Below are 26,068 nucleotides of genomic sequence, written 5' to 3' on the forward strand. Positions count from 1 at the left end.
CTTGGCCTCTTTGATCTAGAGCATGCTGGCTTCTTCCTGAGAGGGAACTACCAAGAGGAAGCCACTGAACGTCTGTTGCCTGAATCTCACCCCTTGATGTCCCCAGCTCACCATCCCCAGCCTTCTGACCAGAGCTGACAAATGTTGAGCAACTTCTTGCTGTTTGGATAAGGCACAACCCAACAACTGATAGTAGGCGTGGGCTTCCTGCAGGAACCTTGGCTTCCCTTAGATGCTATTTAGCATTAAATTCAGAAAAAACCTCCTTCCTCTCTTTCAGGATTCCAACCAAGTCTCATTCACTGGCTCATGTACCTGATTTGAAACATTCTTGAAACTACAGTGAATTATGTACATGATTTGCTATCATTTGTTTAAAAAAGTGTGTGTGTATGTGTGTATAAGCAGATTATCTCTGGGATACTCAAAATACTGGTTTCCTTTGGGAAGGGAAACTGGATGACTAGAATAGATTTTTTATTATATGTCCTTTGAACCACATAAATTACCCATATAAAAAAGTTAAATGAAAAAATTATTTTATTCTTTATTGATTTTAGAGAGAGGAAGGAAGAGGGAGAGAGAGATATGAACATCGATTGGTTGCCTCCTGCATGCACCCCACTGGGTATTTGGCCCACAACCTGGGCATGTGCCCTGACCAGGGATGGAACCGATGACCTCTTGGTGCATGGGTCAATGCTCAACCACTGAGTCACATCGACCAGGCAAAACAAACCTTTTTTTAAAGAGGGAGAGAAAAACATCGATATGAGAGACACATCAATTGGCTGCCTCCTACCCGACCCTGACTGGGGATCGAACCTGCAACCCAGTGACATGCCCTTGATCAGGAATCGAACCCGTGATGCTTCAGTCTGAGGGCCTAACTGCTGAGCCAAACTGGCCAGGGCTAAATAAAATATTTAAATGTACTTGCCAAAGCATTCAGTGGTCTCCCTTGTGTACTGAGTTGCAGCAGTTAGGGTTAAAAAGCACAAGCCAAAGGGGTTGAGTCCCATTTACCAGAGTGCAGGGGAGGAAGGGGGCAAGGGTAATAATTGATGCTGGGTTTGTTTTGTTTTGTTTGTTTTTAGAGAGAGAGGAATAGAAAGAGAGAGAAACATCGATCAGTTGTATCCCATATATACCCTGACCAGGAATCAAACCAGTGACCTTTCAATGCATGGGGTGATGCTCAACCAAGCTGCACCAGCCAGGAGAGTGATACTGTTTAGAAGGAATTTGCCCTCTCCGAGTGTTTAATCATCGATTATAAAGAACCTAACAGCTTTCTGACCCATCTGCCCCCAACCTCAGTTCTATTCTCTACCACCTACTTGGTCAAAAAGATCCAGTCCAAACTCTGCTCCTTGTTATTCAAACTACTTAAAGAACAGGGGTCTTGGCCCTGGCCGGTTGCTCATTGGTTAGAGCGTCGTCCCGCAGACCAGAGAGTCTCAGGTTCGGTTCCCACTAAGGGCATGTACCTCAGTTGCAGTTTGTCCCCGGCCCTGGTTGGGGTCATGTGGGTAGCAACCAATTGATGTTTCTCTCTCCTTCTCTTTCCCTCTCTCCCGCCCGCTCTACCTGAAGATAAGTGCAAAAATGTCCTCAGGCGAGGATAACAACAACAAAAAAAGAATAAGAGTCTTGGTCCTTGCTTTGACCAGCTCATAACATTGCTGTCTTTTTAAAATTATTATTATTTTTAATCCTCACCTGAGGATATTTTTACATTTATCTTCAGACAGAGTGAGACGAAGAGTGAGGAAGAGAGAGAAAGAGAAATGTCAATGTGAGAGACACATCGATTGGCTGCCAACCACACAACCCAACCACAAACCACAACTGAAGTATGTGCCCTTGGCCAGACTCAAACCCAGTACTCCCTGGTCTGCAGGCCAATGCTCTAACCGCTGAGCCAAACTGGCCAGGGCTAACATTGCTGTCTTCCTTCATTTATGAGTACCCAATGTAAATGAAGTCTTCTCATATACTGTTAAGACATCAAAGCAATGCTTTCCAACAAACACAATGAAATGTTCTCTATCACTCTTTAAAAAACAAAAAAGTTTTTATGGATTTTTTAGAGTGAGGGGAAGGGAGATAGAAACATTGATGTGAGAGAGATACATTGATCGGCTGCCTCTTGCATGCCCCCTACACGTGATTGAGCCCACAACCAGGCATGTGTCCTGACTGGAAATCCAACCAGGACCTCATGCAATGACCCGATCATTCCACCGAGTCACACTGGCCGGATTTTATCACTCATTTTTTTTTTTCTCCTTTAGGTAAATATAATCTAATGAGGTTTGCTTTCCCTTCATTCTATAACCCAGAGCTCAGAAATAAAAGGTATCTTTGAATGAAAAGTTATGTACCTACTTTAAGCTTTGATTAATATTCTGCTTTCCTCTCAGGCCTTTTGAACTGGCCTCTGCCCTTTCCCATAAATATGTATACACTTACCCTGGCTGGTTTTGCTCAGTGGTTAGAGCATCAGCCCGAGGAGCAAAGAGTTGTGGGTTTGATTCCAGTCAAGGACACATAACTTAATTGCAGTTCAACCCTGGCCCTGGTCAGGGTTGTGCGGGAAGCAACCAATCAATGTGTCTCTCTCATCGGTGTTTCTCTCTCCCCCTTCTTCCCACTCTATCTGAAAAATCAATGGAAAAATATCCTCAGGTGAGGGTTAAAAATATATACACACAACAAATACACACACTTAAAGCCATTGTGACTAAAAAATTCAGAAAAGTTTATGTAGACAAAACATAATAAAAATAACCTAACACAGATCCATAGCACCAGATCTTGCTGGAAAGACTCCAGCTGGCTTCTCCATTATGACTGATTAGCGATTCACTTAAGAAAATGCCACTTGGCTAAAGATTTGCTCTATAAAAAAAGAATAAGCAGGACCCTACTCAAATGCCAAATCCTGTATTTCCAATTATGTACTTTTCCTTTTGAGGAGAACCTTATATTCAAGCCCCACTGTTGACATTTATGACTCAAAATGCTGCAAGACTGCCCTGGTTGGGTAGATTAGTTGGTTAGAGTGTCATCCCAATACGCCAAGGTCGAGGTTTGATCCCCAATCATGGCACATACAAGAATCAACCAATGAGTATATAAATAAGTGGAACAACAAGACAATGTCATTTTCCCTCCCTTTCTCTCTCGTTATAAAATCAATACATAAAATTTTTTTAAATGCTGCAAGACTAATAAAATCTGAAAAAGAAATTACAAAATCAATTCCATTTAAAACAGCTTTCTTCCTACGCACCCACCCCCAAAAAACTTAGGAATTAACCTAACCAAGTAGGTGAAAGACTTACACCATAAAAACTATAAAACACTGCTGAAATTAAAAACATAAATGAAAGATATTCCATGTTCATAAATCTATATAACAGACTTATTATAAAGCCCGGCCAGTGTGGCTCAATGGTTGGGCACTGACCCATGCACCAAGAGGTTGCTGGTTCAATTCCCGGTCAGGGAACATGCCCAGGTTGTGGGCCCAACCCCAGTGGAAGGCATGCAGGAGGCGGTCATTTGATGTTCTCTCTCATCAATGTTTCTATCTCTCCCCTCCTCTCTCTCTCAAATCAATAAAGAAAAAATATTTAAAAAATAAAAAACTTACTACAAAGCTACAGTAATCAAAACTGTGTGAAACTGGCATAAAGACAGACGTATGGGCCAACAGAATAGAACAGAGTACAGAAATACTTTCATACATATGGCCAAATGATTTTTTTTTTTTTCATTTTTTGTTCAGGTAGAGTGGGAGGGAGAGAGAGGAACAGAGAGAGAGAAACATCGACGTGAAAGGAACACATCGAGTGGCTGCCACCCGCACGACCGACCAGGGCCAGGGACAAACTGCAACCGAGGTACGTGCCCTTAGCGGGAACCGAACCCGGGTCTCTCTGGACCACAGGCCGACGCTCTAACCGCTGAGCCAAACTGGCCAGGGCTGGCCAAATGATTTTTGACAAAGGTGCTAAGACTACTGAATGAGGAAAACTCTTTCAACAGATGGTGCTGCAAAATCTGGATATCCACATGCAGAAGAATAAAGTTGGATCCTCATCTAATAACTATATTTAAAAGAATTCAAAACAGCCCTGGCCGGTTTGGCTCAGTGGTTAGAGCGACGGCCCGCGGAGCAATGAGTCCCGGGTTTGACTCCAGTCAAGGGCACATACCCCAGTTGCAGTTTGTCCCTGGCCCTTGTCAGGGTCATGCAGGAGGTGACCAGTTGATGTTTCTCTCTCCCCCCTTCCCTCCCACTCTATCTGAAGATAAATAGAAAAATATCCTCAGGTGAGAATTAACAAAACTCAAAATAGATCTATGACCTAAAACTTATAAAACAGGACAAAAACTTCACACCACTGGGTTTGGCAATTTCTTGAATATGACATCAAAAGCAACCACAATAAAAAAGAGAAATTGGACTTAATAAAAATTTTAAAATTTTCTGCATCAAAAGACACTATCAGCAGAGTGAAAAGGCAACCCACAGAATGGGAGAAAATACTTGTAAATCATATACATCACGCACCACTTAACAGGGATACATGCCCTGGCCGGTTTGGCTCAACAGTTAGAGCATCAGCCTGCGGACCGGAGAGTCCCGGGTTCAGTTCCCACTAAGGGCATGTACCTCGGTTGCAGTTTGTCCCCAGCCCGGTTGGGGTCATGTGGGTGGCAGCCACTCGATGTGTCTCTCTTACACCCATGTTTCTCTCTCTTCCTCCTGCTCTATCTGAAGATAAATGCAAAGTCCTCAGGTGAGGATAAAAAAAAACACAACAGGGATACATTCTGAGAAATGGGGTCACTAGGTATAGGCAATTGTAATACAATGGTGTTTGTGTATTTAAACAAAGAAAAGGAAGTGTAAAATTATGGTATAGCCCTGGCCAGTTTGTTCAATGGTTAGAGTGTTGACCTGCAGTCCAGAGAGACCCGGGTTCGGTTCCCACTGGGGGCACATACCTCGGTTGCAGTCTGTCCCCGGCCCTGGTTGGGTCATGCGGGTGGCAACCACTCGATGTGTCCCTTTCATGTCGATGTTTCTCTCTCTCCCCCTCCCACTCTATCTGAACTAAAAATGGAAAAAATGTCGAGTGAGGATTAACAACAACAACAAAAAAATTATGGTATAAATGGTGAGGATGAAAAAAAACAACAGGGATACATTCTGAGATATGGGTCATTAGGTGTAGGCAATTGTAACACAATGGTGTTGGTGTTTTTAAACATAGAAAAGGAAGTGTAAAATTATGGTATAAAGGCCCAGGCCAGTTTGGCTCAGCAGTTAGAGCTTCAGCCCGCAGACTGGAGAGTCCTGGGTTCAGTTCCCACTAAGGGCACATACCTTGGTTGCAGTTTGTCCCCGGCCCTGGTTGGGGTCGTGTGGGTGGCAACCAGTCAATGCGTCTCTTGCATCGATGTTTCTCTCTCTTCCTCCCACTAAAAAAATATATATATATGATATAAAGGATAAATAATGATAAACCCATACAGGGTACTTACCATGAATGGAGCTTGCAGGGCTGGAAGTTGCTCTAGTCAGTGAGTGGTGAATGAATTTCACATGCACATTACTGTACACTACTGTAGACTTTACAAATACTGTACACTTAGGCTACACTAAATCCATAAAACATCACGAGATTAAATCACACATAAGAGGAAATGATGCAAACCAGAGACATGGTAAACACAAGATGTATGAGGGTGCTGCCAGCATAATGTGGCACACTATTTTACAGCAAACTATTTTTAGAATTAGAAAGAGTACACTCTAAAATGATAAAAAGTACAGTATAGTAAATACATACAAAAGTCATTTATTATCAAGTATTATGTAATATACATAATTATATGCGCTATACTTTTACATGACTGGCAGCAATTTGTTTACACCAGCATCACCACAAACACGTGAGTAACACGTGAGTTATAATGGCTACAACGACACTGGGCAATAGTAATTTTCAGCTCCATTATAATCTTATGGGACCACTGTCCTAAATGTCATCCACTGTTGACCAAAACATCATTATGTGGCACATGACTCTACCTGATCAGGAATTAGTATCCCAAAAATGCAGAGAACTCTTTAAATTCATCAACTAAACTTGATTCAAAAATGGGCAAAAGACTTGAGTAGACATTTATACAACAAACTATGCAAAAGGCCAATAAGCAGATGAAAAGATGCAACATGACTAATTATCAGGGAAATGCAAATCAAAACTATAATGAGATACCATCTCACTTTCATTAGATGGCTACTATAAAAATTTTTTAAAACAAACAAACAAACAAAAAACAAACCATGAAATAACAAGTGTGGACCTATTGGTGGGAATGTAAATGGTGTAACCACTGTGGAAAACAGTACAGCAGTTCCTCAAAAAATAAGAAACAGCCCTGGCCAGTATGGCTCAGCGGTTAGAGCATCGGCCTGCGGTCCGGAGAGACCCGGGTTTGGTTCCCGCTAAGGGCACGTACTTCAGTTGCAGTTTGTCCCCGGCCCTGGTTGGTCGTGCGGGTGGCAGCCACTCGATGTGTCCCTTCACGTCAATGTTTCTCTCTCTCTCTCCCTTCCTCTCTCTCCCTCCCACTCTATCTGTACAAAAAATGGAGAAATATCCTCGGGTGAGGATTAAAAAAATAAGAAGAAACAGAATTTCCTTATTGAACAATTCCACTTTTTCTATATATACTCAAAAGAATTAAAAGCAGGGTCTCAAGGAGATAATTGTACACCCATAATCATAGCAGTTTCATTCACAATAGCTAAAACATGGAAGCAACCCAAGTGTCTGTCAACAGATGAATGGATAAGCAAAATGTAGTGTATATGTACAAAGTATTATTTACCCTTGAAAAGGAAAGAAATTCTGACATGTTACAGAACCTTGAGGATATTATGCTAAGTGAAATAAGCCTGTCACAAAAAAGAGAAATACTGGCCCTGGCTGGGTAGTTCAGCTAACTGAAAGGTCATCCCATACACCAAAAGGTTGTGTGTTTGATTCCCAGTCAGGGCACATACCTGGATTTCGGGTTCAATCCCCAGTCAGGGCATGCATGAGAAGTGGCTAAATGATGTTTCTCTCTCCCTCCCTCCCTCCCTTCCTCTCTAAAAATCAAGAGAAAATCTAAACACACACACACACACACACACACACACACACACACACACACAAACAGAAAGCACAAAGGACACTGCAACAACTTCTTAAATGAGTTACCGTATTTGAAGTACTTCATACACATAAAGAATTCATTAAATGCTGCTTATTATTACCTAGATGCTAATTTTTAAGACATAGATAGAGGCATTTATCCAAACTTAAAAAAAAATAGGTTGCAATCTCATAGAAAAGTATGATCCAAAGAATATAGAACAAGTAAGATGGAGCAATCCTTTATTTTTAGACTCCTTCACAAAGAGGTTTGCTAGTACATAAACTTTCCAGTAGAGAAGAAGGAACACGAAAATCAGCCCCCAGCCATCGGCAGCTGCTCTGCTCAGGGCCTAGGATCCTCCTTGCCCGTGTGGTAGAGTGGAGGTGTGTACTTCCCCTCCTTGATTAGCTTATTCCGCTGTCTCAAGATGGCACTCAGACGTTTCATCTGTCAAAGGAAAAAAGTATTTAAAACCGGGGGAGGCCCTGGCTGGGTAGGTCAGTTGATTAGAGCATCATCCCAATATGCCAAGGTTGTGAATTCGGTCCCTGGTCAGGGCAAAAACAAGTATCAACCAAAGAATGCATAATTAAGTGGAATAACAAAATTGATGTTTTTCTCCCTCCCTTCCTCTCTCTCTCTCTCTCTCTCTCTCTCTCTCTCTCTCTCTCTCTCTCTCTCATTCTAGAGGGCCTCTGAGATGAAACCTGTCTTTAAAAAACGAACCTGAAATTATATATAACACTTTTAACAAATAAACTTCTGGTATATATAATAGTATCTCCTTGAAATCTAATAATTAAAATGTTCCTATTATATATGTCAAAAATTTTTAAGGGGCATATTTGTGCATACTAAAATCTTTTAAAATATTAAAACTTGAAATCATCTCATAGCTTATGTATTCCTGACCTCTCTATGTGAAGCTGACACTGCTGCTGGTGACCATTCACTGGGTATGAATGAAACAGAAATAGCCAATAGGTCTCTTATTACCACACTGAAATGAAGATCTGATATATACTCAGCTACCAGTCACTGTTGAGCCCTGATTTCTGCTTCTTCTCAAAGAGGCCATTCCTAGCAAATCATGCTATGTAAGACGGTGTGTGAGCCATAATTCATATGGATTCTTTGGCATAGAAAATACAGTAACTAATCATGATTGCTTTATTTGTCTCCTCAAAACTCAATGGCTTCCCATCTCACTGAGAGTGAAAACTAAATCCTTCCTTATAAAGACTTATGAAGTCTACCTCTCTTACTTTATGTCTTAATACCCTTCCCGTAACTCTTTCTGATCCTTCCCCTAGCTCTCTCTGGTCCAGCTCAGGGACCTTTGCACTTGCTATTTCTTCTGCCCAGCACATTGTCCCCTCGTATCCACTTGGCTCACTTTCTCTAAGTCTCTGCTCAAATGTCTTCTGTTGTAGAAATCTTCTCTGACCACCTATTTTTAAAAACATCCACTTAGCTCCCATGCCCAGTGCTTTCTATCCTTTTCCTGTTTATTTTCCCCACTGCACTTATCAACACCTGACACGCTGTTTTTCAACTTGTTTGTTAATTTTCTGCTCCCGTCCCCACCATATAAGCTCCATTAGGACAGGGACTTTTTGCTGCTTTGCTAACTGCTATATTCCTAGTTCCTAGAATAGTTCTTGATAAAATGGGTGATCCAATACATATTTTTTTAGTGAATGACTAAGTTTTCACAAAAGCATGAAGAGTTAGTATATTCAGTTAAGTATCCCATTAACTTTAAAGAATTAGCCAGAATATAACTTCAGCAGAAAAACTCTAGTATCCTAAATACTGACATAAACATTAACCATTTTTAAAAGACTGCCTTCTTAACATTTCTCTATGAAAGAGTTTCCCAACAGAGGACTAGTCGTGGTTGAGCTATCAGAACACCATAAATTAAATCTTTCTCTGAACTAGAGCCAATCATCACTTAGTATTGTGGATATAATAAGCACAGGCTCAGGAGCCAGCACTGCCAAGTTCAAATCCCAGTTACACCATGTACTATGACTTTAGGCAATGGCCTTAATTTTTCCTTGCCTCAAGTGTTTCACTGCAAAGTGGGAAAATAATAGTAAAGCATATCACAAGATTGTTGTAAGAAATAAATGCATTATTACAGGCTAGGCACTTAGAACAGTGCTTGATTCTAATTCCCTGAATCACTAGCTTCTTCGCCTAGGGGGAAGGATCTAGTAATTTAGGATGACCTCTAAAACAGTAACACATCTATTAATAAATTCACAAGATGAGGAAGTGACCTTGGGCAACTCTTTAATATTTCTCGATAAGAAAACCAAGACAAAGAAGTGAATTGCCTGAAGTCACAAAACTAGTGGTGGCAGAACCACATCAAAACCCAGTTCTTCTGCCCTGGTTGGTTTGGCTCAACAGTTAAGAGCACTGGCCTGAAGACCAAAGGTTGTGGGTTTGATTCCCAGTCAAGGGCACATACCTGGATTGCAGGTGCGGGAGGCAACCAATTGATGTGTCTCTCTCATATCGATGTTTCTTTTCTCTCTCTCTGTCCCTCCCTTCCTTCCACTCTATCTAAAAAAATCAATGAAAAAATATCATCGGGTAAGGATTAACAATAACAATCATGTTGTGAACTAATTAGGTGGTAGGTGGCCAAACATGACCCACTCATTGTCCCATAATATAGAATACATTATAATATTACTCACTTGATCAATATTCCTGCAGAGATCAATATAAAATTATGACCTGACACCCTCGCATTCCTTTCAAGTTTGGCTTCACTTTAAGAAAATGCTAACAGCAGCTGTTAAGATAAATTTTAAATTCTGACAGGTAACTTTGTGATAAATTTAACCGAAAATCTAGACTGTCTTCACGAACCCCAAAAAACTAAAATTAATGACATTTCTATTTGTTATATCTGGAGCACAGAAATAAGCAAAACAACAGCCCACACCTAAAGATTTATTCTCTAAGGGAGAATAGGGCCCTGAAAGTTCGGCAACTCACAACTCTTCAGGACCAAGACACCATATGTTAACATTTCTTTTTCTTTCTGCACTTTTGGTTAGACTCACCTAAAGCAATCTCATTAATACCTCCAACTTCCCTGGAGTATAAATATTTCAGAGACTGTTATATCAAGTTCAGTGTAACAGACCTTCAGGGTTTTAATCTCTTCCCCAATGAGGGGGATCAATGAATCTGAAATATTTTTACCCAAAGATTTTCACAAACATCCAAGAGGGGTTGATATTTTTTGCTTTATGGCTTACTACAAAAGTAGAAACAGACACAGACATATAATTTCTAACCTGATGGCTACAGCAAGGTATGATACTAAAGAATATCTGTGAGAAGATGAAGAACATGAGGAACAACAGGTCCTCCTCAGATCTGAAGGCATTTAACTTCCTTGACATGGTACCTAAGTAGAGGTGTTTCACCACAAAAGTCTTGCCAACTCATATTGGGCAAGTCACTGCTCAATGACCAATTAAAAACACTGAAAAGTAGCCCCAAAGACATAAGGAAGTAACTCAGCTCCCATCTCCATCACTTCCTCACCGTTTTCTGCCGACGAAGGCACTCTACAAAATCATCATATTCTATCTTGCACTCTTTCTCTGCGCGAATAGCACCAATTCCATGTGAACATTCTATCCATTCTTTTTCAAAAGCGTGGCACCGAGAAGGAATCTTGTGAGGCTGGTCAGCACTTTGAATTGTCATCCAGCGGTCTAGGTCAATGCCCAGCCTTTTCTGTATATCAAAGAAAGGCATGGCTGAAATGGAAAATTAAAAAAAGATAAAATATCATAAAAGTACAATCAAATAAGACATTTCTAAGAAATATGAGATTATTACGATAAATAGCCCTCTAGAAAGATATTTTACACTATTCTCCCAATTTCTTCTCACCAAACTTTTTCATTAGATTCTCCCAGTTTATGGCAGATAAACAATTTCTGTGCTTTCACAAAACCCGAAGACAAGAGGACTAGAACTAAAAAACAATCTATAAAAATCCTCTCTATACTGCCCTGGCCAGTTTGGCTCAGCAGTTAGAGCATTGGCCTGTGGTCTGGAGAGACCCAGGTTCGGTTCCCCCTAAGGGCACATACCCTTAGCGGTTGCAGTTTATCCCCGGCCCTGGTTGGGTCGTGTAGGTGGCAACCACTCGAGGTGTCCCTTTCACGTTGATGTTTCTCTCTCTCTCTCTCTCCCTCCCACTCTATCTGAACAAAATATCAAAAAATGTCCTCAGGTGAGGCTAAAAATTTTTTTTTAAATCCTCTCTATATTGATAAAGTCATTTTTATCAAAAGTCAAAAAGAGTGTTTATGTTTTGACTTAATCACAATTCTTTGAGTTAGATCTGAAGAAATAACTGAAAAGAACAAGAAACATTTATTTACATATGTCTATCCATATCAATTTAGATGACACCTTCCCTGAGAAGCTATCCTGAGACCGGTGTCCCTCCTTTACACATCATTCCCAACTTCCCATAGGAGAACATTGCACACCACTATAACTGACTATTTACTTGAATGTCTTCCCTACTGAACAATGAATGAGGTGAAGGCAGGGACCAGGAAGGGATTCAGTAATAGTTTGTTAAAAAAAAGGGGGGGGGGGTATTTATGTAAAAAAACTTAAAACGGATAATTAAATCCAGTACCTATTTAGTAGAGTATGAGATATTTGGATAAAAAGATAATACACCTGGGACATAAATTTTAATGTCAAATAAAGAAAAGTACGACAATAATGCCAAAGAAAAACTGTCTGCAAAAGAAGACCAAAAGAACGCACACACACAAAAAGGCAATCCAGCTATGTAGGAATGACAGATCTATAGGTGAATTTAATTTTTATATTTCCTACCCAGTCTTTTAAATAACGTTCCAGGCACTGGAATGGGAGAAAGAAGCAGCTGCAACATGAAGTACCACAATACAGATACACAGCGAACTGGGAACCCAAAGGAAGACAGACAACGGGGGTTAAGAGCTCGAAGGAGGAAGCACCGATTCTGCCCTGGAGATTTGAAAATGCCTTTTAGGATGGGCTGAGTTTGTCAAGTAAAGGTCAGAGGGCAGAGTATTCCATCAGGGCAGAGTTACAGCCGGAGGCGCTGGGTGTGTTTGGGGGTGAGTGAAGACCCAGACGTGGCTGGAGCGCAGAGTGCACGTCGGGAAGAACGAAACGAGCTGAAGCGGTGGCCAGGGCCGCGATCACGCAGGCACTTGAAAGCCGAGGAAAGGAGCGTGGGCTTCAGGTTAAGAGCTAGCAGGCCAAAGCATTCGTCTGGCTGAAGTCTCAGCCTGTAGGAGAACGCGAGCGGTGCGGTCTACAGGCTTCGGTGACATTGGCTGTGTGGGTGAAGGGGCCTGGGAAAGCGGAAAGCACGCCCCGAGTTCGAGTCAGAACGGACACCCAGCAAGCCAAGAGGAAATGTGTTAAAGAAATCTCGGAAGGAAGTTCCTTCAGCTAACTTGCCCCGCGGACATACGCAGGCCCTACCGTCCTGCCGCGGTGCCCTTGTCCGTTCGCTTGCCGCGGGTACTGGAGGCTCTGCAGGCGACGCGAAGACCTGACGCAAAGGACGTCCGCAGCGCGACGCTTGCAGCGCGACGCCAGGAGCAGACCTTCCTTCCTCGTCGCGCCCCGGAAACCATAGGAACCAAGCCTAACGATGTGCGCCTGCGCAGCTGTGTGCGTTGCCTTCTGGAGACATTCACGATGGATAAACCGACCTTCCCTGGAGAGCCGTGTTCGAGACGGCGGGGCGGTTCGAGTCCCTGCTGCCCAACGGCACTGTGTCAGTCACTCTCAGGACAGCTTTGATTCGTGAGGTACTTGACCAAGGCCACAGGAGAGAAACACGAGTGTCCCCTCCGCCACTCCAGTACTGGTTACGTTCATGGACTGTGGACCCCCGTTAGGTGGGTTCAAATTCTGGCTCCGCCACTTCTGTATGAGGTAACCTTGCTTACCTCAGTTCCCTCAAATTGAGATTAAAATATTGCCCTGGCCGAGTAGCTCAGTTGGTTAGAGCATCCTCCTGATACGCCATGGTTGAGGGTTTGATACCCGAGTAAGGGCACATACAGGAGTCAACCACTGCTTAAATGAGTGGAACAACAAAGTGATCCTTGCCCCCCTTTCCTCTCTAAGAGCAATAAAAATTATTTTAAGAGAAAATAATACACCCTGGCCGGCTTGGTTCAGTGGTTAGAGCGTCGGCCCATGGATTCAGGTTAAGAACCGGTACCTCAGCTGCGGTCCCCCCCCTTCTCGTGGGGTCACGCCGGAGGCAACCAGTCCATGTGTCTCTCTTCCTCTCTTCCCCTCCCTCCCACTCTAGCTGAAGATAAATGGAAAAATATACTCAGGTGAGGATTTTTTTTTTTAATGATTAAAAAAATAAAAGAAAATAATAGCACCATAATGGCACCTACAGTATAGGGTTGCTTTGGGGATTAAATAAATTATGTTGAAAGCACTGAGGCTGTTCCTGGATGGTGGAAAGAATTCTAGCCCTGGCCGGTTTGACTCAGCGGTTAGAGCATCGACCTGCGGTCCGGAGAGACCCGGGTTCGGTTCCCAACGAGCCTCGGTTGCAGTTTGTCCCCGGCCCTGGTTGGCTGTGCGGGTGGCGGCCACTCGATGTGTCCCTTTCACATCGATGTTTCTCCCTCTCTCTCTCTTCCTCTCTCTCTCTCCCACTTTGTCTGAACAAAGAATGGAAAAATGTCCTCAGGTGAGGATAAAAAAAAAAAAAGGCATTCTAAGGTAATCCAGTTATTTTGTGTCTCTGCTTCCAAAGTTTGCAGATTTGGGAAAGTTGACAAAGACCATGCCTTGCTCTGTTTCAGAATCTCCAGTGGCTCCCTTTGACTACAGCAGGCCTCCAAAGTGCTGTGTCCGTGTGGGTCCCATAGGGTGTGTGTGATATGATACACTGAGGGAGTGGGAAGAAAATGAGAGAATATTTCTGTTTATCTAATTTTTTAAATTTTTTGGGGTTTTTTTTTTTGTGTGTGTGTGTGTGTAAATGTTTATAAAGCACATAGTATCGCTGCAGTGCTACATATAAATAACTTGTAAATAAATATTTATCTGGGGTCTGGGCTGAACATTTTTCCTTTGAAGTGATGTGCTCTCAAAAATGTTTAGACAAGTCTAGCCTTCCATCCTTCCCAGCCTCACTGTCCAAAACCCCCTGCCTAATGATCCAGCCAAGAGCTTGCTTCAGTGTATTCCAGGAAAAGTCCTGCCATCCAATTTGATTTTTTGAAATCCTTTTCCCAGGAATGATACCATTTCCACCCCATCTCCATTTTTCATATCAAATTCCTAATCTACTTCAGGACTTTCCCCCAAAGGAGTTAAATACCCGCTAAGCCCTAGAATCACCCACTCAGGTGATAATTCCTAAGGTCCCACAATTTACTGGTTTTGATTCTCCCTTCCTTGCCCCCGTCAGTAAGAGTTTCAATTCAACAAGAATTTCCTGAATACCTAATACAGGTCCAGCAGACTTTGGGCTTAGGAATTGTTAACTTGAGGCGCTTGCCCACAAGATACTAGTGGTAGCAAGGTTATTGATCACCAACACCCTTTGCATTTCCCCCACTTTCTCGTTTATGTTGGAGATGTCACCTTCCCAGTCATTCAGGCAGGAAACTGAAATTGTATTTTGTCTTTTCCTCATCTTTCATCCAATATTTAATTACTTCCCAAGTTCTCTCAAATATTCTTCCACGGGTTTCCAATTTATTTTTTCCTTTCTGCCTCCCAGCTCCTCACATCAATCTCTTTTTCACTGACTAATCTTCCTAAAATACTGATTTCATTGTATCACTCCTCAGATACCAACCAAGATAGATAAATACAAAGATGGGCAACAGAGATGCCTCCAAGTCCAAACAGAGCTCACTAAAAGGAAATGAAAACAAAACCACCATGATAAATGGCAACTGGTACTTGGTCTCAATTTGAATGATGGGAAGGAGTGGTGGGGAATATGACAAATGAGAACATATGTCTGTCCTGTCTAATGGCAGCAGCAGCTACTCAGTTGAATCAGGGCCCCAAGCTGTCAAATCTTCATATTTTTCAGGAGAAGCCAGAAAACGTTTGTTATTGTTTAATTTTCTTTTCTTTCTTGATTTTTAGATAGACAGGAAGAGAGAGGGAGAGAGCGATAGAAACATCGATGAGAGTCAGCTGGTGTGGCACAGTGGTTGAGCATCGACCCATGTACCAAGAGATTGCCGGTTCAAATCCCGGCTAGGACACATGCCCAGGTTATGGGCCCGATCCCCAGTGAGGAGCACGCAGGAGGCGGCCAATTGACGTTCTCTCTCCTCAATGTTTCTCTCTCTCTCCCTTCCTCTCTAAAATCAATAAAGGAAAAAAAAGAAAAAGAAACATCGATGAGAGAGAACACTGACTGGCCACCTCCTGCATGCTCCTCAATGGGGATCAGACCCACAATCTGGGCATGTGCCTGACCAGGAATCGAACTGGTGACCTCTTGGTGCATGGGTCAATGCTCAGTCACTGAGCCACACCAGCCAGGCTTTGTCATTGTTTAAATGTGAAACCCCTCACCCTCACGTTTAAGATTTTGGACAACCAATTTTTTAGAAAGTGCTGGCCAAACAAAACCCACATTAGAAATGGCTTTTATGCTGCCCAATTTCAACCCCAGGGTAGAGGGAAAAATGGAAGTGGAGATGAACAAACAAGAACACAAGGAGGAGGTCGTTGGTACCACTTGGTCTGTGCTTGAGGTGTCAGTGTAATCAAGAAAAGTTCTGCCCAACTGGTGTTGTTCAGTGGTTGAGTGTGGACCCATACACCAAGAGGTTGCCTGTTCAATTCACGGTCAGGGCATGTGTCCAGGCTGTAGGGCAAATCCCCAGTGGGGGGGCATGCAGGAGGTGGCTAATCGAATGTTCTCTCTCATGATGTTTCTACCTCACTCTCCCCCTCCCTTCTTCTCTAAAATCAATATGGGGGCGGGGGTTCCAAATTCTTGGGTTTGGCATCAAGATCCTTCATGATCTGATTTCTTTCCATTTCTAAGTTCTCAGGTCCCATCCATTGCTTATCAGACCCTATTCAGCTGTCATGCTTCCAAATTGTAGGAGAAAGTTCTTCTGTCTGGAATGATCCCACCCGCTCACTGCCAACCCACTGTCTCCCGGGTAAATGCCTAATGCATCCAGCTGTACACCACGCCATTTTCTGGTAAAGGGTTCCCAAATTCCTCAGGCCTTTACTAGGCTGGCCTTTCTTGAAGTTCCAGTAGCCCTGTAAGCTTCTAAAAACAGTGCTGCTGATACGCTGACCCCCTCCACGGGACCGTGCACACAGCCGTGTCAGCATGTGTGTGAACAATGTCGGTGACATGTCTTCCTCTATTGCAAAGATTAGAAAACTACAATCCCCAGAAACCCCACACCAGAACTGAGCCTGCGTCCTTGCTACCACGGGCCGCTCGGATTGCGCACATTGTACAGTGATACCTCGGTTCTCGAACGCCTCGGTTTTCGACCAAATCGGTATTCGACCAGGAGATTCGAGAAACTTTTGTCTCGGAGTCCGAACAAATATTTGGAACTCGAACTTCCGAGATGAGCCGAGATGAGCCGAATGGCGTTCATTCGGCCCAGCGCGCCTTGCTTGCGTCATCAGTGTGAGTGCAGAGAGAGAGTCACGCTTTGTGGAGTCACGCTTTCCTATTGGTTTCATTGCTTCGGTTCTCGAACAATTCGGTTCTCGACCGTCCTCCTGGAACGAATTATGTTCGAGAACCGAGGTATCACTGTACTTACATCACAAGTGATGTAACTCTCCGTATTAGGGGCTCGATGTCGCACCTTTCTGTCCCCAACTACCCTCAACCCCCATTTACCTTATTGCCTTGTTTTGTGGATCCTTTGGTTCGTGGAAGTGTGATTTTACAACGAAATTGAAGGACTTGACGTTCAGAGAAGCAAGTCTGAGCGGTCGCTTCTTCCATTTTGTATTGGGAAAGAGGCTTGGAGACCAGAAGGGGTCCTACCAGGCATGCACCGACTAGGCGATCACCGTGTTTTTCCAACATCGCTTCGTTCCCATCTTTAAGGCATAAAAGATGGCTCGATGGCATAATTTAAGGGCCCTATTCCAACCTCTGAAAACTAGCCTTCGCTGCTGCGTGAGCATGCGCCATGTCTGAAGTCCCCAAGTCTCCATTTACAGGACTTCTGCCCTTGACCTGCAGGATTTCCTTGTGTTCACACACCTCTTTGACATAACCTGAGAAAAGCTTTAACATTGCCCTTCTACAGATAGGCCATCTATAATTTAGCACATTGGGAGTTTTAGGCCTGTATCTGAAACCACTGCCACACAGATTTTAATAAAATGGGTAGCCTGCGGATCCCAGCACACTGGGGAAAAGAGGATCTTTGGAAACTCCTTCACCCTCACCGCCCAAGCCCAGGAGCTATGAGAGGCAACAAAGTCAATAAGCAAAGTAACCTGAAAAAGAAAGTAATGAATCCCAAGGCATGTACTATAATGGAAACCGGAGTAACCACTTAAACTACAAAAAGAATGTGCCATTTGTAGGTAGAGAAAATACCAAATTAAAGATGCAACAGGACCGGAACCACTGAAGCAAACTGAAAAGTCTATGCTAGGCTTGTAGTGGTAGAGGTGACTAGATGTTGGTGAACATTTCATCCCTACAATAAACTCCCCTCATTCTGATATGAGGAGCTGCCTCTTGACTTTAATTAGGCTTCCCAAGTGGTATGATTTCAGGAAGAAGCACACTGTTAACGCCAATGGGGCAGTCTACTGCACCAGGTGTATTTCTTTCTCATCATAAATTAATACCTTGGAGTCTGATTTTATTATTTTTTTTATCCTCACCCGAGGACATTTTTCCTTTTTTTTTTGTTCAGATAGAGCCGGAAGGAGAGAGAGGAAGAGAGAGAGAGAGAAACATCGATGTGAAGGGACACATCGAGTGGCTGCCACCCGCATGACCAACCAGGGCCGGGGACAAACTGCAACCGAGGTACGTGCCCTTAGCGGGAACCGAACCCGGGTCTCTCTGTACCGCAAGCCGACGCTCCAACCGCTGAGCCAAACCGGCCAGGGCTGGAGTCTGGTTTTATAGACAAATGTAGCTTTATTAGTGAGTCAGCCTTCCTAAGTACAGGTCAGGGTAAATAAACTACGTGGAGGGAACCTGCCAGGGCAGCTGAGTAGCCTTCCTCAGCAAATGCCCTGCTCTGTCTCCGGATGCACAGAACACTTATCAAATCAAATTCTATCACATTTCTGACCATAGATAGTGAACTTTTTTTCTCTAGGGTAAGGATCACATTTCTCTCACCCTGGTGGCAGAGACAACCTGTGGAAGGCTTAACGTTACTTGATCTGACAGTTAAAGAATTTCAGGTAGCCCTAGCCGGTTTGGCTCAGCTGTTAGAGCATCAGCCTGCGGTCCAGAACTGAACTGGATTCAGTTCCCACTAAGGGCACGTACCTTGGTTGCAGTTTGTCCCCAGCCCTGGTTGGGTCGAGTGGATGGCAACCACTAGATGTGTCCCTTTCATGTCGATGTTTCTCTCTCCCTCCCACTCTTATCTGAACGCGCACACACACACACGCAAAAGGAAAAATGTCCTTGGGTGAAGATAAAAAATAATAATTAATATATATATATATATATAAAAGATATATATATATATATATATATATAAAAGAATTTCAGGTAGTGCACTGATGACTGGACAAGGAGAGGAACAGCCACATAATTCATTTAGTCACTCATCATTTAGGAACCAAGAATAGAGATGAATAATAGCTCAAGGTGCCACTAAGAGCTCAGTGTAGTGGAAGAATTTATCCTGTAGACACATAAATGCATTATACAGCTTTAGAAAGGCTTAAGATGAAGTACTGTGTAAGTAGTATACCTGCTCAGAAAGGTCTTTCTTACAATCCAATTAAGGCATCTCATTCCTTTCTATCATCACCATTCTGTTTTCTTCAAACACTTCTCAATCATGGATTAACTTGTTTACTAGTTTGCCTCTCTTGCTTCACAGGAATATTAAGTACCACAGAGAACAGGGACCTTATCTGTCCACCTCAGTGCTATAGTCCTAGAGCACAGAACAGTATGTGGCAAATAGTAGGTGCACAATTAACATTTATCAAGTTATTAAGTAACTCTGCCATGGGGAAGCAAAAAGACAATTGCCACTTAAGTATGCATTTGTCAAATGAGGATTTAATTCCAGGCAGAGGAATAGGAGCACCATAAAAAATGATAGACTGAGCCCTGGCCCATTTGACTCAGCAGTAGAGCGTTGGCCTGCGGACCAATGAGTCTCAGGTTCAATTCTGGCCCAGGGCAAGTACCTCAGTTGTGGTTCATCCCCAGCTCTGGTGCGGGTTGTACGGGAGGCAAACAGTGGACGTGTCTGTCCCTCTCACATCGATGTTTCTCTCCCTCCCTCCCACTCTATCTGAAAATAAAGGAAAAAAAATATCCTCAGGTGAGGATTAAAAAAAAATGTTGATGCCCCAGGCAGCTCCTTAAAGGGCCCGCGCACGGACTTATCGGACTCTCTCCCTCTAAGCTTGGAGGGGAGGCAGCTCGAGGGGCACCAGAGACATACAGGGAAGAGCTGTTTGGCACTGGAGCGAGGGCTGGAGAGGGGGCTTTCTCCGGGAAAAACATGCTGTCAGAGGCCTTTGTTCCTTTGGTGAGCCCTTCCCAGGGGCAGCAGACAGACGTCATATCTGGGACTCCAGCAACCTGGCTCACACTGGTAGCCCCACCCTGTTGACTTCCTGAGGCCCCGCCCCACCCCGCCCAACTTTCAAGCCCACCCAAGCTGTTGCCACTTGCTTAACCAAGGATTGGCCGGTCTCGGATCCTGCTTCAGGTTTTTCCTAAATTCTTTCAAACTAGCAGCATCTGGTCTCAGTGAGCTCTATACCTCTCATTAAGTAATACACAGAAACAAACACAGGGAGGCAGCCAAAATGAGGAGACAAAGAAACAGGTCCCAAATGAAAGAACAGAACAAAACCCCAAGAAAAGAACTAAGCGAAATGGAGATAAGCAACCTAACAGATACTGAGTTCAAAATACTGCTTATAAGGATGCTCAATGAACTTAGTGAGAACCTCAGTGAACTTAGGGAGGGCCTCAAGAGCATAAAAAAGTACCAGTTAGAAATCATGGATACACAGTTAGAATTGAAGGAGGCATTAACTGAAATAAAGAATAATTTACACAGCTTCAATAATAGAGTACGTAAATCCAAGGAGCAAACCAGCGATTTGGAATATAAGGAAGCAAAAAATGCCCAATCAGAACAGCAAAAAGAAAAAAGAATCCAAAAAAAGGAGGATAGTGTAAGGAGCCTCTGGGACAACTTCAAGCGTGCCAACATTCGCATCTTGGGGGTGCCAGAAGGAGAAGAGCGAGAACAAGAAATCGAAAACCTGTTTGAAACAATAATGGCAGAAAACTTTCCTAACTTGGTGAAGGAAATAGACATTCAAGTCCAGGAAGCACAGAGTCCCAAACAAGATGAACCCCAAGAGGCCCACACCAAGACACATCATCATCAAAATGCAAAAGGTTCAAGACAAAGAGAGAATCTTAAAAGCAGCAAGAGAAAGGCAGCTAGTTACCTACAAGGGAGTTCCCATTAGGCTGTCAAGTGATTTCTCAAAAGAAATATTCAGAGTGATGAAAACCAAGAACCTACAACCAAAATTACTCTATCCTCAAAAGCTGTCATTTAGAATCAATGGACATATAAAAACTTTCCCAGACAAGAAAAAGTTAAAGGAGTTCATCACTACCAAACCGTTATTATATGAAATGATGAAGGGTCTTTTTGAAGATAAAATGTATGAACAAACAGAATGACAATGAATACATATCTATCAACAATGGAATCTACAAACAAAATGAACAGGTAGAACAGAAACATTCTCATAGATACAGAGAACATTTTGTTGGTTGCCAGTTGGGAGGGGGGTTGGGGGAATAGGTGAAAAAGGTGAAGGGATTAAGAAGCACAAATTCATTGCTAGACTGACAAACCTCAAAGGGAAAGGGGCTGGGGGAGTGGGAAGAGATAAACCAAAGAACTTATATGCATAACCAATGAACACAGACAATAGTGTGGGAAAAGGCGGGAGGGAGGCGGGAGTGGGGAGGAGGGAGTCAATGGGGGCAAAAATGTGGAACATCTGTAATACATTCTACATTCAACAATAAAGATTAAAAAAAAAAAGAATAGATAGATTTACCCCTGGCCAGTGTGGCTCATCGACCCATGCACTAAGGGGTTGCCAGTTCAATTCCTGGTCAGGGCACAGGCCCAGGTTGTGGGCCAAATACCCAATGGGGGGCATGGAGGAGGTGGCCAATCAATGTTCTTTCTCATCAGTTTCTATCTATCTCCCTCTACCTTTCCTCTCTAACATCAACAAAGAAAAAGTAAAAAATTAAAAAAAAATAGATGGATTTAGCCCAGCCAGTGTGACTCAGTGGTTGAGCGTTGACCCACACACCACCAGCAGGTTGCCAGTTTGATTCCTGGTCAGGGCACATGCCTGGGTTGTGGGCCCAATATCCAGTGGGGGGCAAGCAGGAGGTGGCCAATCCATGTTCTCTCTCATTGATGTTTCTCTTTCTCCTTCCTTCTTCCTTCCCCCGTCTCTAAAATCAATAAAGGGGCTAAAAATTTTTTTTAAAGAAAATGGATTTAGCTCTGGCTGGTTGTGCTTAGTGGTTAGAGCATTGGCCCGCGGACCAGAGTCACGGGTCCCATTCTGGTCAAGGGGACGTACCTGAGTTGCGGTTTGGTCCTAGGCGCTGGTTGGGGTTGTGTGGGATGCAGCCAATCGATGTCTCTCTCTCTCTTTCCTCCACTCTATCTGAAGATAAAAAAATATCCTCAGGTGAGGATTTAAAAAAAAAGATGGATTTAAGAGAATCTATAGCAGCAGCAGCAGCTGTAGAATTGAGCTGGATTAATTCAGAGGCAAAGACAAGCCAAGAGGAAAGGGATCTTTGAAAGTGTGCCTATGAGAAGAGGGACAGTAAGACTAGAAAGATTCAAGGGCCATGCTCTTCTTAGACAGACAAAGCCTGAGCCATATTTAATCATCCTTCCCAAGGAATGTACAGTCCTTCGTTATCTCTGACTGGACAAAGAGGCTCGTAACGGGGTCAACTTGTCTCCAGTTTGGTATTTATTTGCCCTTCTGTCCTGTACTTACCCTGAAATTAGTTTCCCCAAAACTCTTCAGATCCCCACAGAATAAGAGCCAAACTCCTAGTAGTCAATGCCCTCCATTACCTAGCCCCTATAACCTAGCTTCAAGCCCTCTTCCCAACATCCACATGAGTATTCTACTCTGACTAAACAAGAATGCTGTACCTTCACCATGATTTCCCACCACCTACCCTTTGATAATTTCAAATCCCAATCCCTACTTTTTCCTGAGACCTATTCATCCTTTGAAACCTTATTCCAACTCCACCTCCCCAAATGAAGCCTACTTAGAACCATCTATTTTTCTTGGTCCACCACCTATATCATTCATGCAACACTTAGCAACTTAAAAATAGGTATCTTTTCTAATGTTTTCTTTTTTAGAGAGAGAAATAAATATCAATGTGAGAGAGATACATTGATTGCTGCCTCCTGCACGCCCCCCTACAGGGGATCGAGCTTGCAACCCAGGGCATATGCCCTGACAGGTAATCGAACTGGGACCTCTGTCCACAGGATGACACTCAATCCACTGAGCTACACAGGGTGGGCAACACTTAGCAACTTTGATCTTGTCTGCTTATATACCTTGCTAGACTGTACTCACTTCTCAGGGGTCAAAATCCAACTGACTAAATATTTATATTAATCCCAAGTCAGGTACTAGGATATAAGACACATAATAGGGTTACTTAACAGAACATATCAGGCTTTTAAAACTCAAATACCTGTCCTCCCACAATTAAATAATTCAGAAAACACCAGTGATGCTTGCTGAACGAATGAAAAACACTCAAAGCCAGTATTTTCATGTCTTTCCAAACTTTTCTCCCATTAATATGAAGGTATATTGGGTATCGAACTAGGTTAATAGCTTTCATGGACCAAAGCTCTGATAAGCAAAAAGTACATAGAAAATTTCCTATCTAAAAATCGAGCATGAGGAAATTTTGATCAACTGCTAATAAGCAGTTGAGATACCATTTTCTTAGAAGCATAAAAAGGCTAATTAGGTAATGAGGCATTACTGAATCAAAATCCAGATGAGAACCCAGGAAGCACAGAACTCAAAGCTGCTCTTTGCTTTTTAAGGCCTTTCACAATCTGGAAGAAGTCTAAGCAGCACTTTCAGAGGCCTCATGGACCAAAGGGGACAAAAGTTAAACCTAAGGCCAGCTAAAGGTGGGAACTCCCACCATAGACACCTAAGCTGGGATTCCAAAGTATTACACTTCAAGATATGGGTGACACAAAAGTAAACTGTCTTCACATGGACTCGATATGTGGTTGTATACCATCTGGATGATCCAGGGAACCTCCATCCTTCAATCTAAATTAAGGTTTGGGAATATTCCCAGGCACAGGCAACAAGAAATTCCTAGAGGTAGATGACTCATCCTTGTTCTGTTTATTTCTACAAATAAGTTTTCAAATACACTATCCAGCTCACAGATAACCTGGCATAAAAAGAGATAAGGCATGTCCAGCCAGCTGGTGTGGCTCAGTGGATTGAGCATCATCCCAATGGACTGAGAGGTCCCAGTTCGATTCCCAGTCAGGGCATATGCCTGGGTTGCAGGCTCAATCCCCAGTAGGGCAGGAGACAGCCAATTAATGTTTCTCTCTCACAACAATGTTTTGTTCTCCCTCCTCTAAAAATAAATAAATAAATAAAAGAGACAAGGCACTATAAACAACAATCAGTAAAAACAAGACCCATGAGGACTTCAGGTATAGAAATTTTAGACCAAGTTAGCACACCCTCCCTCCAATGAAGTGCTAAATATTTATTTGAAAGTGTGATTTGGGGTGGGTAGCTGGAGCTCTTTCCATAGGTAAACTTTTCCTTTCTTCCTGAAGGTGTCAACCTCATCCAAGATCCAGTTTAACCGTAGATATAGAAAAGTGTAGCACTCTCTGAAGCTGTTTTCAAGGACTCACCACAGCAACAAAGAAATCACTGTTCCTAAGAACAATATTTAATAAACTATCCTTAAACCCAAGTTTTGTTCTGATAAACATGAAATTATCATAACCCACATTTGTATCTAAAACTTCAAAATTAAATATGCCAAAGATGCCCTGGCCGGTTTGGCTCAGCGGTTAGAGCGTCGGCCTGCGGTCCCGAGAGACCTGGGTTCGGTTCCCGCTAAGGGCGCGTACCTCGGTTGCAGTTTGTCCCCGGCCCTGGTCGGTTGTGCGGGTGGCAGCCACATGATGTGTCCCTTTCACGTCAATGTTCCTCTCTCTCCCTCCCACTCTACCTGAACAAAAGATGGAAAAATGTCCTCGGGTGAGGATAAAAAAAAAAAAAAAAAAAAGAAGCCAAAGATGAGTCATTCTAAGCCTTCCCCAAGCCCCCACCCAACTGTATAATCCCTGTCCCCATCCTTGAAAATCATTTCTCTGAAAAGTTCATAAGCTTTTTCTATAACTCATTTTGGCAATCAGTTTTCATTTGTAAGCAGATTTTTTCATCAGACCTCAACCTCCCCTAGGAATGATAAATTAGGGCATGTGTCCACCAATCCATGATGCAGTGTCTGCCTTGTGAGCTTATCAAATGCATATCAATGCCACAGTGCAGGGCTCACAAACCTTCCTGCAAAGGGCCAGAGTGTAAGTTTTCAACTCTGTGGCCCATAATGTCTCAGTCTCTGGAGTTGCAGTGTGAAAGCAGCTAGATGCAAATGAATAGGTGTGGCAGAGTTCAAATAAAACTTTATTTACAAAAACAGGCCATAGTTTGCTGACCCCTGATTTAGTGAATAAAATAGATACACTGAAAGGCATCACTGGATTCGTCATTCATCTTTTATTGTTTTCTTAGCCAAACACTTAAAAAGTACAAATTCTAATAAGAGAATGTGAGATTTTGATGTTAACAAAGGGCTCTTCATACTGGAAAGTTGTAATCACTGCTGCAGAAAGGAAGATTTAGGTATTCAGAGCTGATGAAGACCACTGTAAAGAAACTTCCTGTAACATTTTCAAGTGCATATTCTATGTCCCAAGCTGTGCTTAAATACTTTCTTGACATGGATTAACCTTGCATTTGAAAACAAAACCCAATGATGTACACACAATTAACCCTTGTTTTACAAATAAGAAAACCAAGGCTCATAAAGTTCAGTAATTTGGCAAGGCTTACATAGTAAATTAGTGGCAGAGCAAACTAAACTCTAGGGCTACAAATATCCAAAGGCCATTCCTCTAACTATAATACTAGACTACCCAATCCTTCCTGGTGGGCAGATTCTCACCGTGTGTGGAAACTGGCCCAAATTCTTATGTCCACTGATGTTCTTCTCCTTGGGGAACTCTTAACAATTATCACTGCCTCAGAACTTTGATCTCTTCTCTACTCCTAACCTAGGCAGGGACACTTACTCCTTTCATTGTCCTTAAGCTTAAGACTTTACTTAAAGAGGATAATAAAATTAAAACACAAAAATCTTGCCCTGGCTGGTTTTGCTCAGAGGTTAGAGGGTCAGCCTGCG

At 42.9% G+C, this 26,068-nt stretch overlaps 2 protein-coding genes across 3 annotated transcripts in view; one reads left to right on the forward strand and one right to left on the reverse strand.

Moving 5' to 3' along the window:
- RHBDL2 (rhomboid like 2) overlaps positions 1-26,068 on the forward strand; it is a 138,154-nt gene that overhangs the window by 13,662 nt on the left and 98,424 nt on the right. The window lies entirely within an intron of this gene.
- NDUFS5 (NADH:ubiquinone oxidoreductase subunit S5) lies at positions 7,442-12,873 on the reverse strand. Its single transcript, XM_036257369.1, has 3 exons — positions 12,769-12,873; positions 10,807-11,024; positions 7,442-7,677 (listed from the first exon to the last, which is right to left on the reverse strand). Exons 2-3 carry the CDS (start codon positions 11,020-11,022, stop codon positions 7,573-7,575), a joined length of 321 nt encoding a protein of 106 aa, XP_036113262.1. The 5' UTR covers positions 11,023-11,024; positions 12,769-12,873; the 3' UTR covers positions 7,442-7,572.

This window comes from Molossus molossus, unplaced genomic scaffold (genome assembly GCF_014108415.1).
Source record: "Molossus molossus isolate mMolMol1 unplaced genomic scaffold, mMolMol1.p scaffold_m16_p_12, whole genome shotgun sequence".
Lineage (NCBI taxonomy): Eukaryota > Metazoa > Chordata > Mammalia > Chiroptera > Molossidae > Molossus > Molossus molossus.

Bases quoted from the DNA above. Each gene is read 5' to 3' on its own strand.
- NDUFS5 (XM_036257369.1), bottom strand. From the start codon at position 11,022: ATGCCTTTCTTTGATATACAGAAAAGGCTGGGCATTGACCTAGACCGC. The intron at 7,678-10,806 runs GTGAGGAAGTGA...TTCCTTTGACAG, and splicing joins GCCTTCGTCGGCAGAAAACG to ATGAAACGTCTGAGTGCCAT.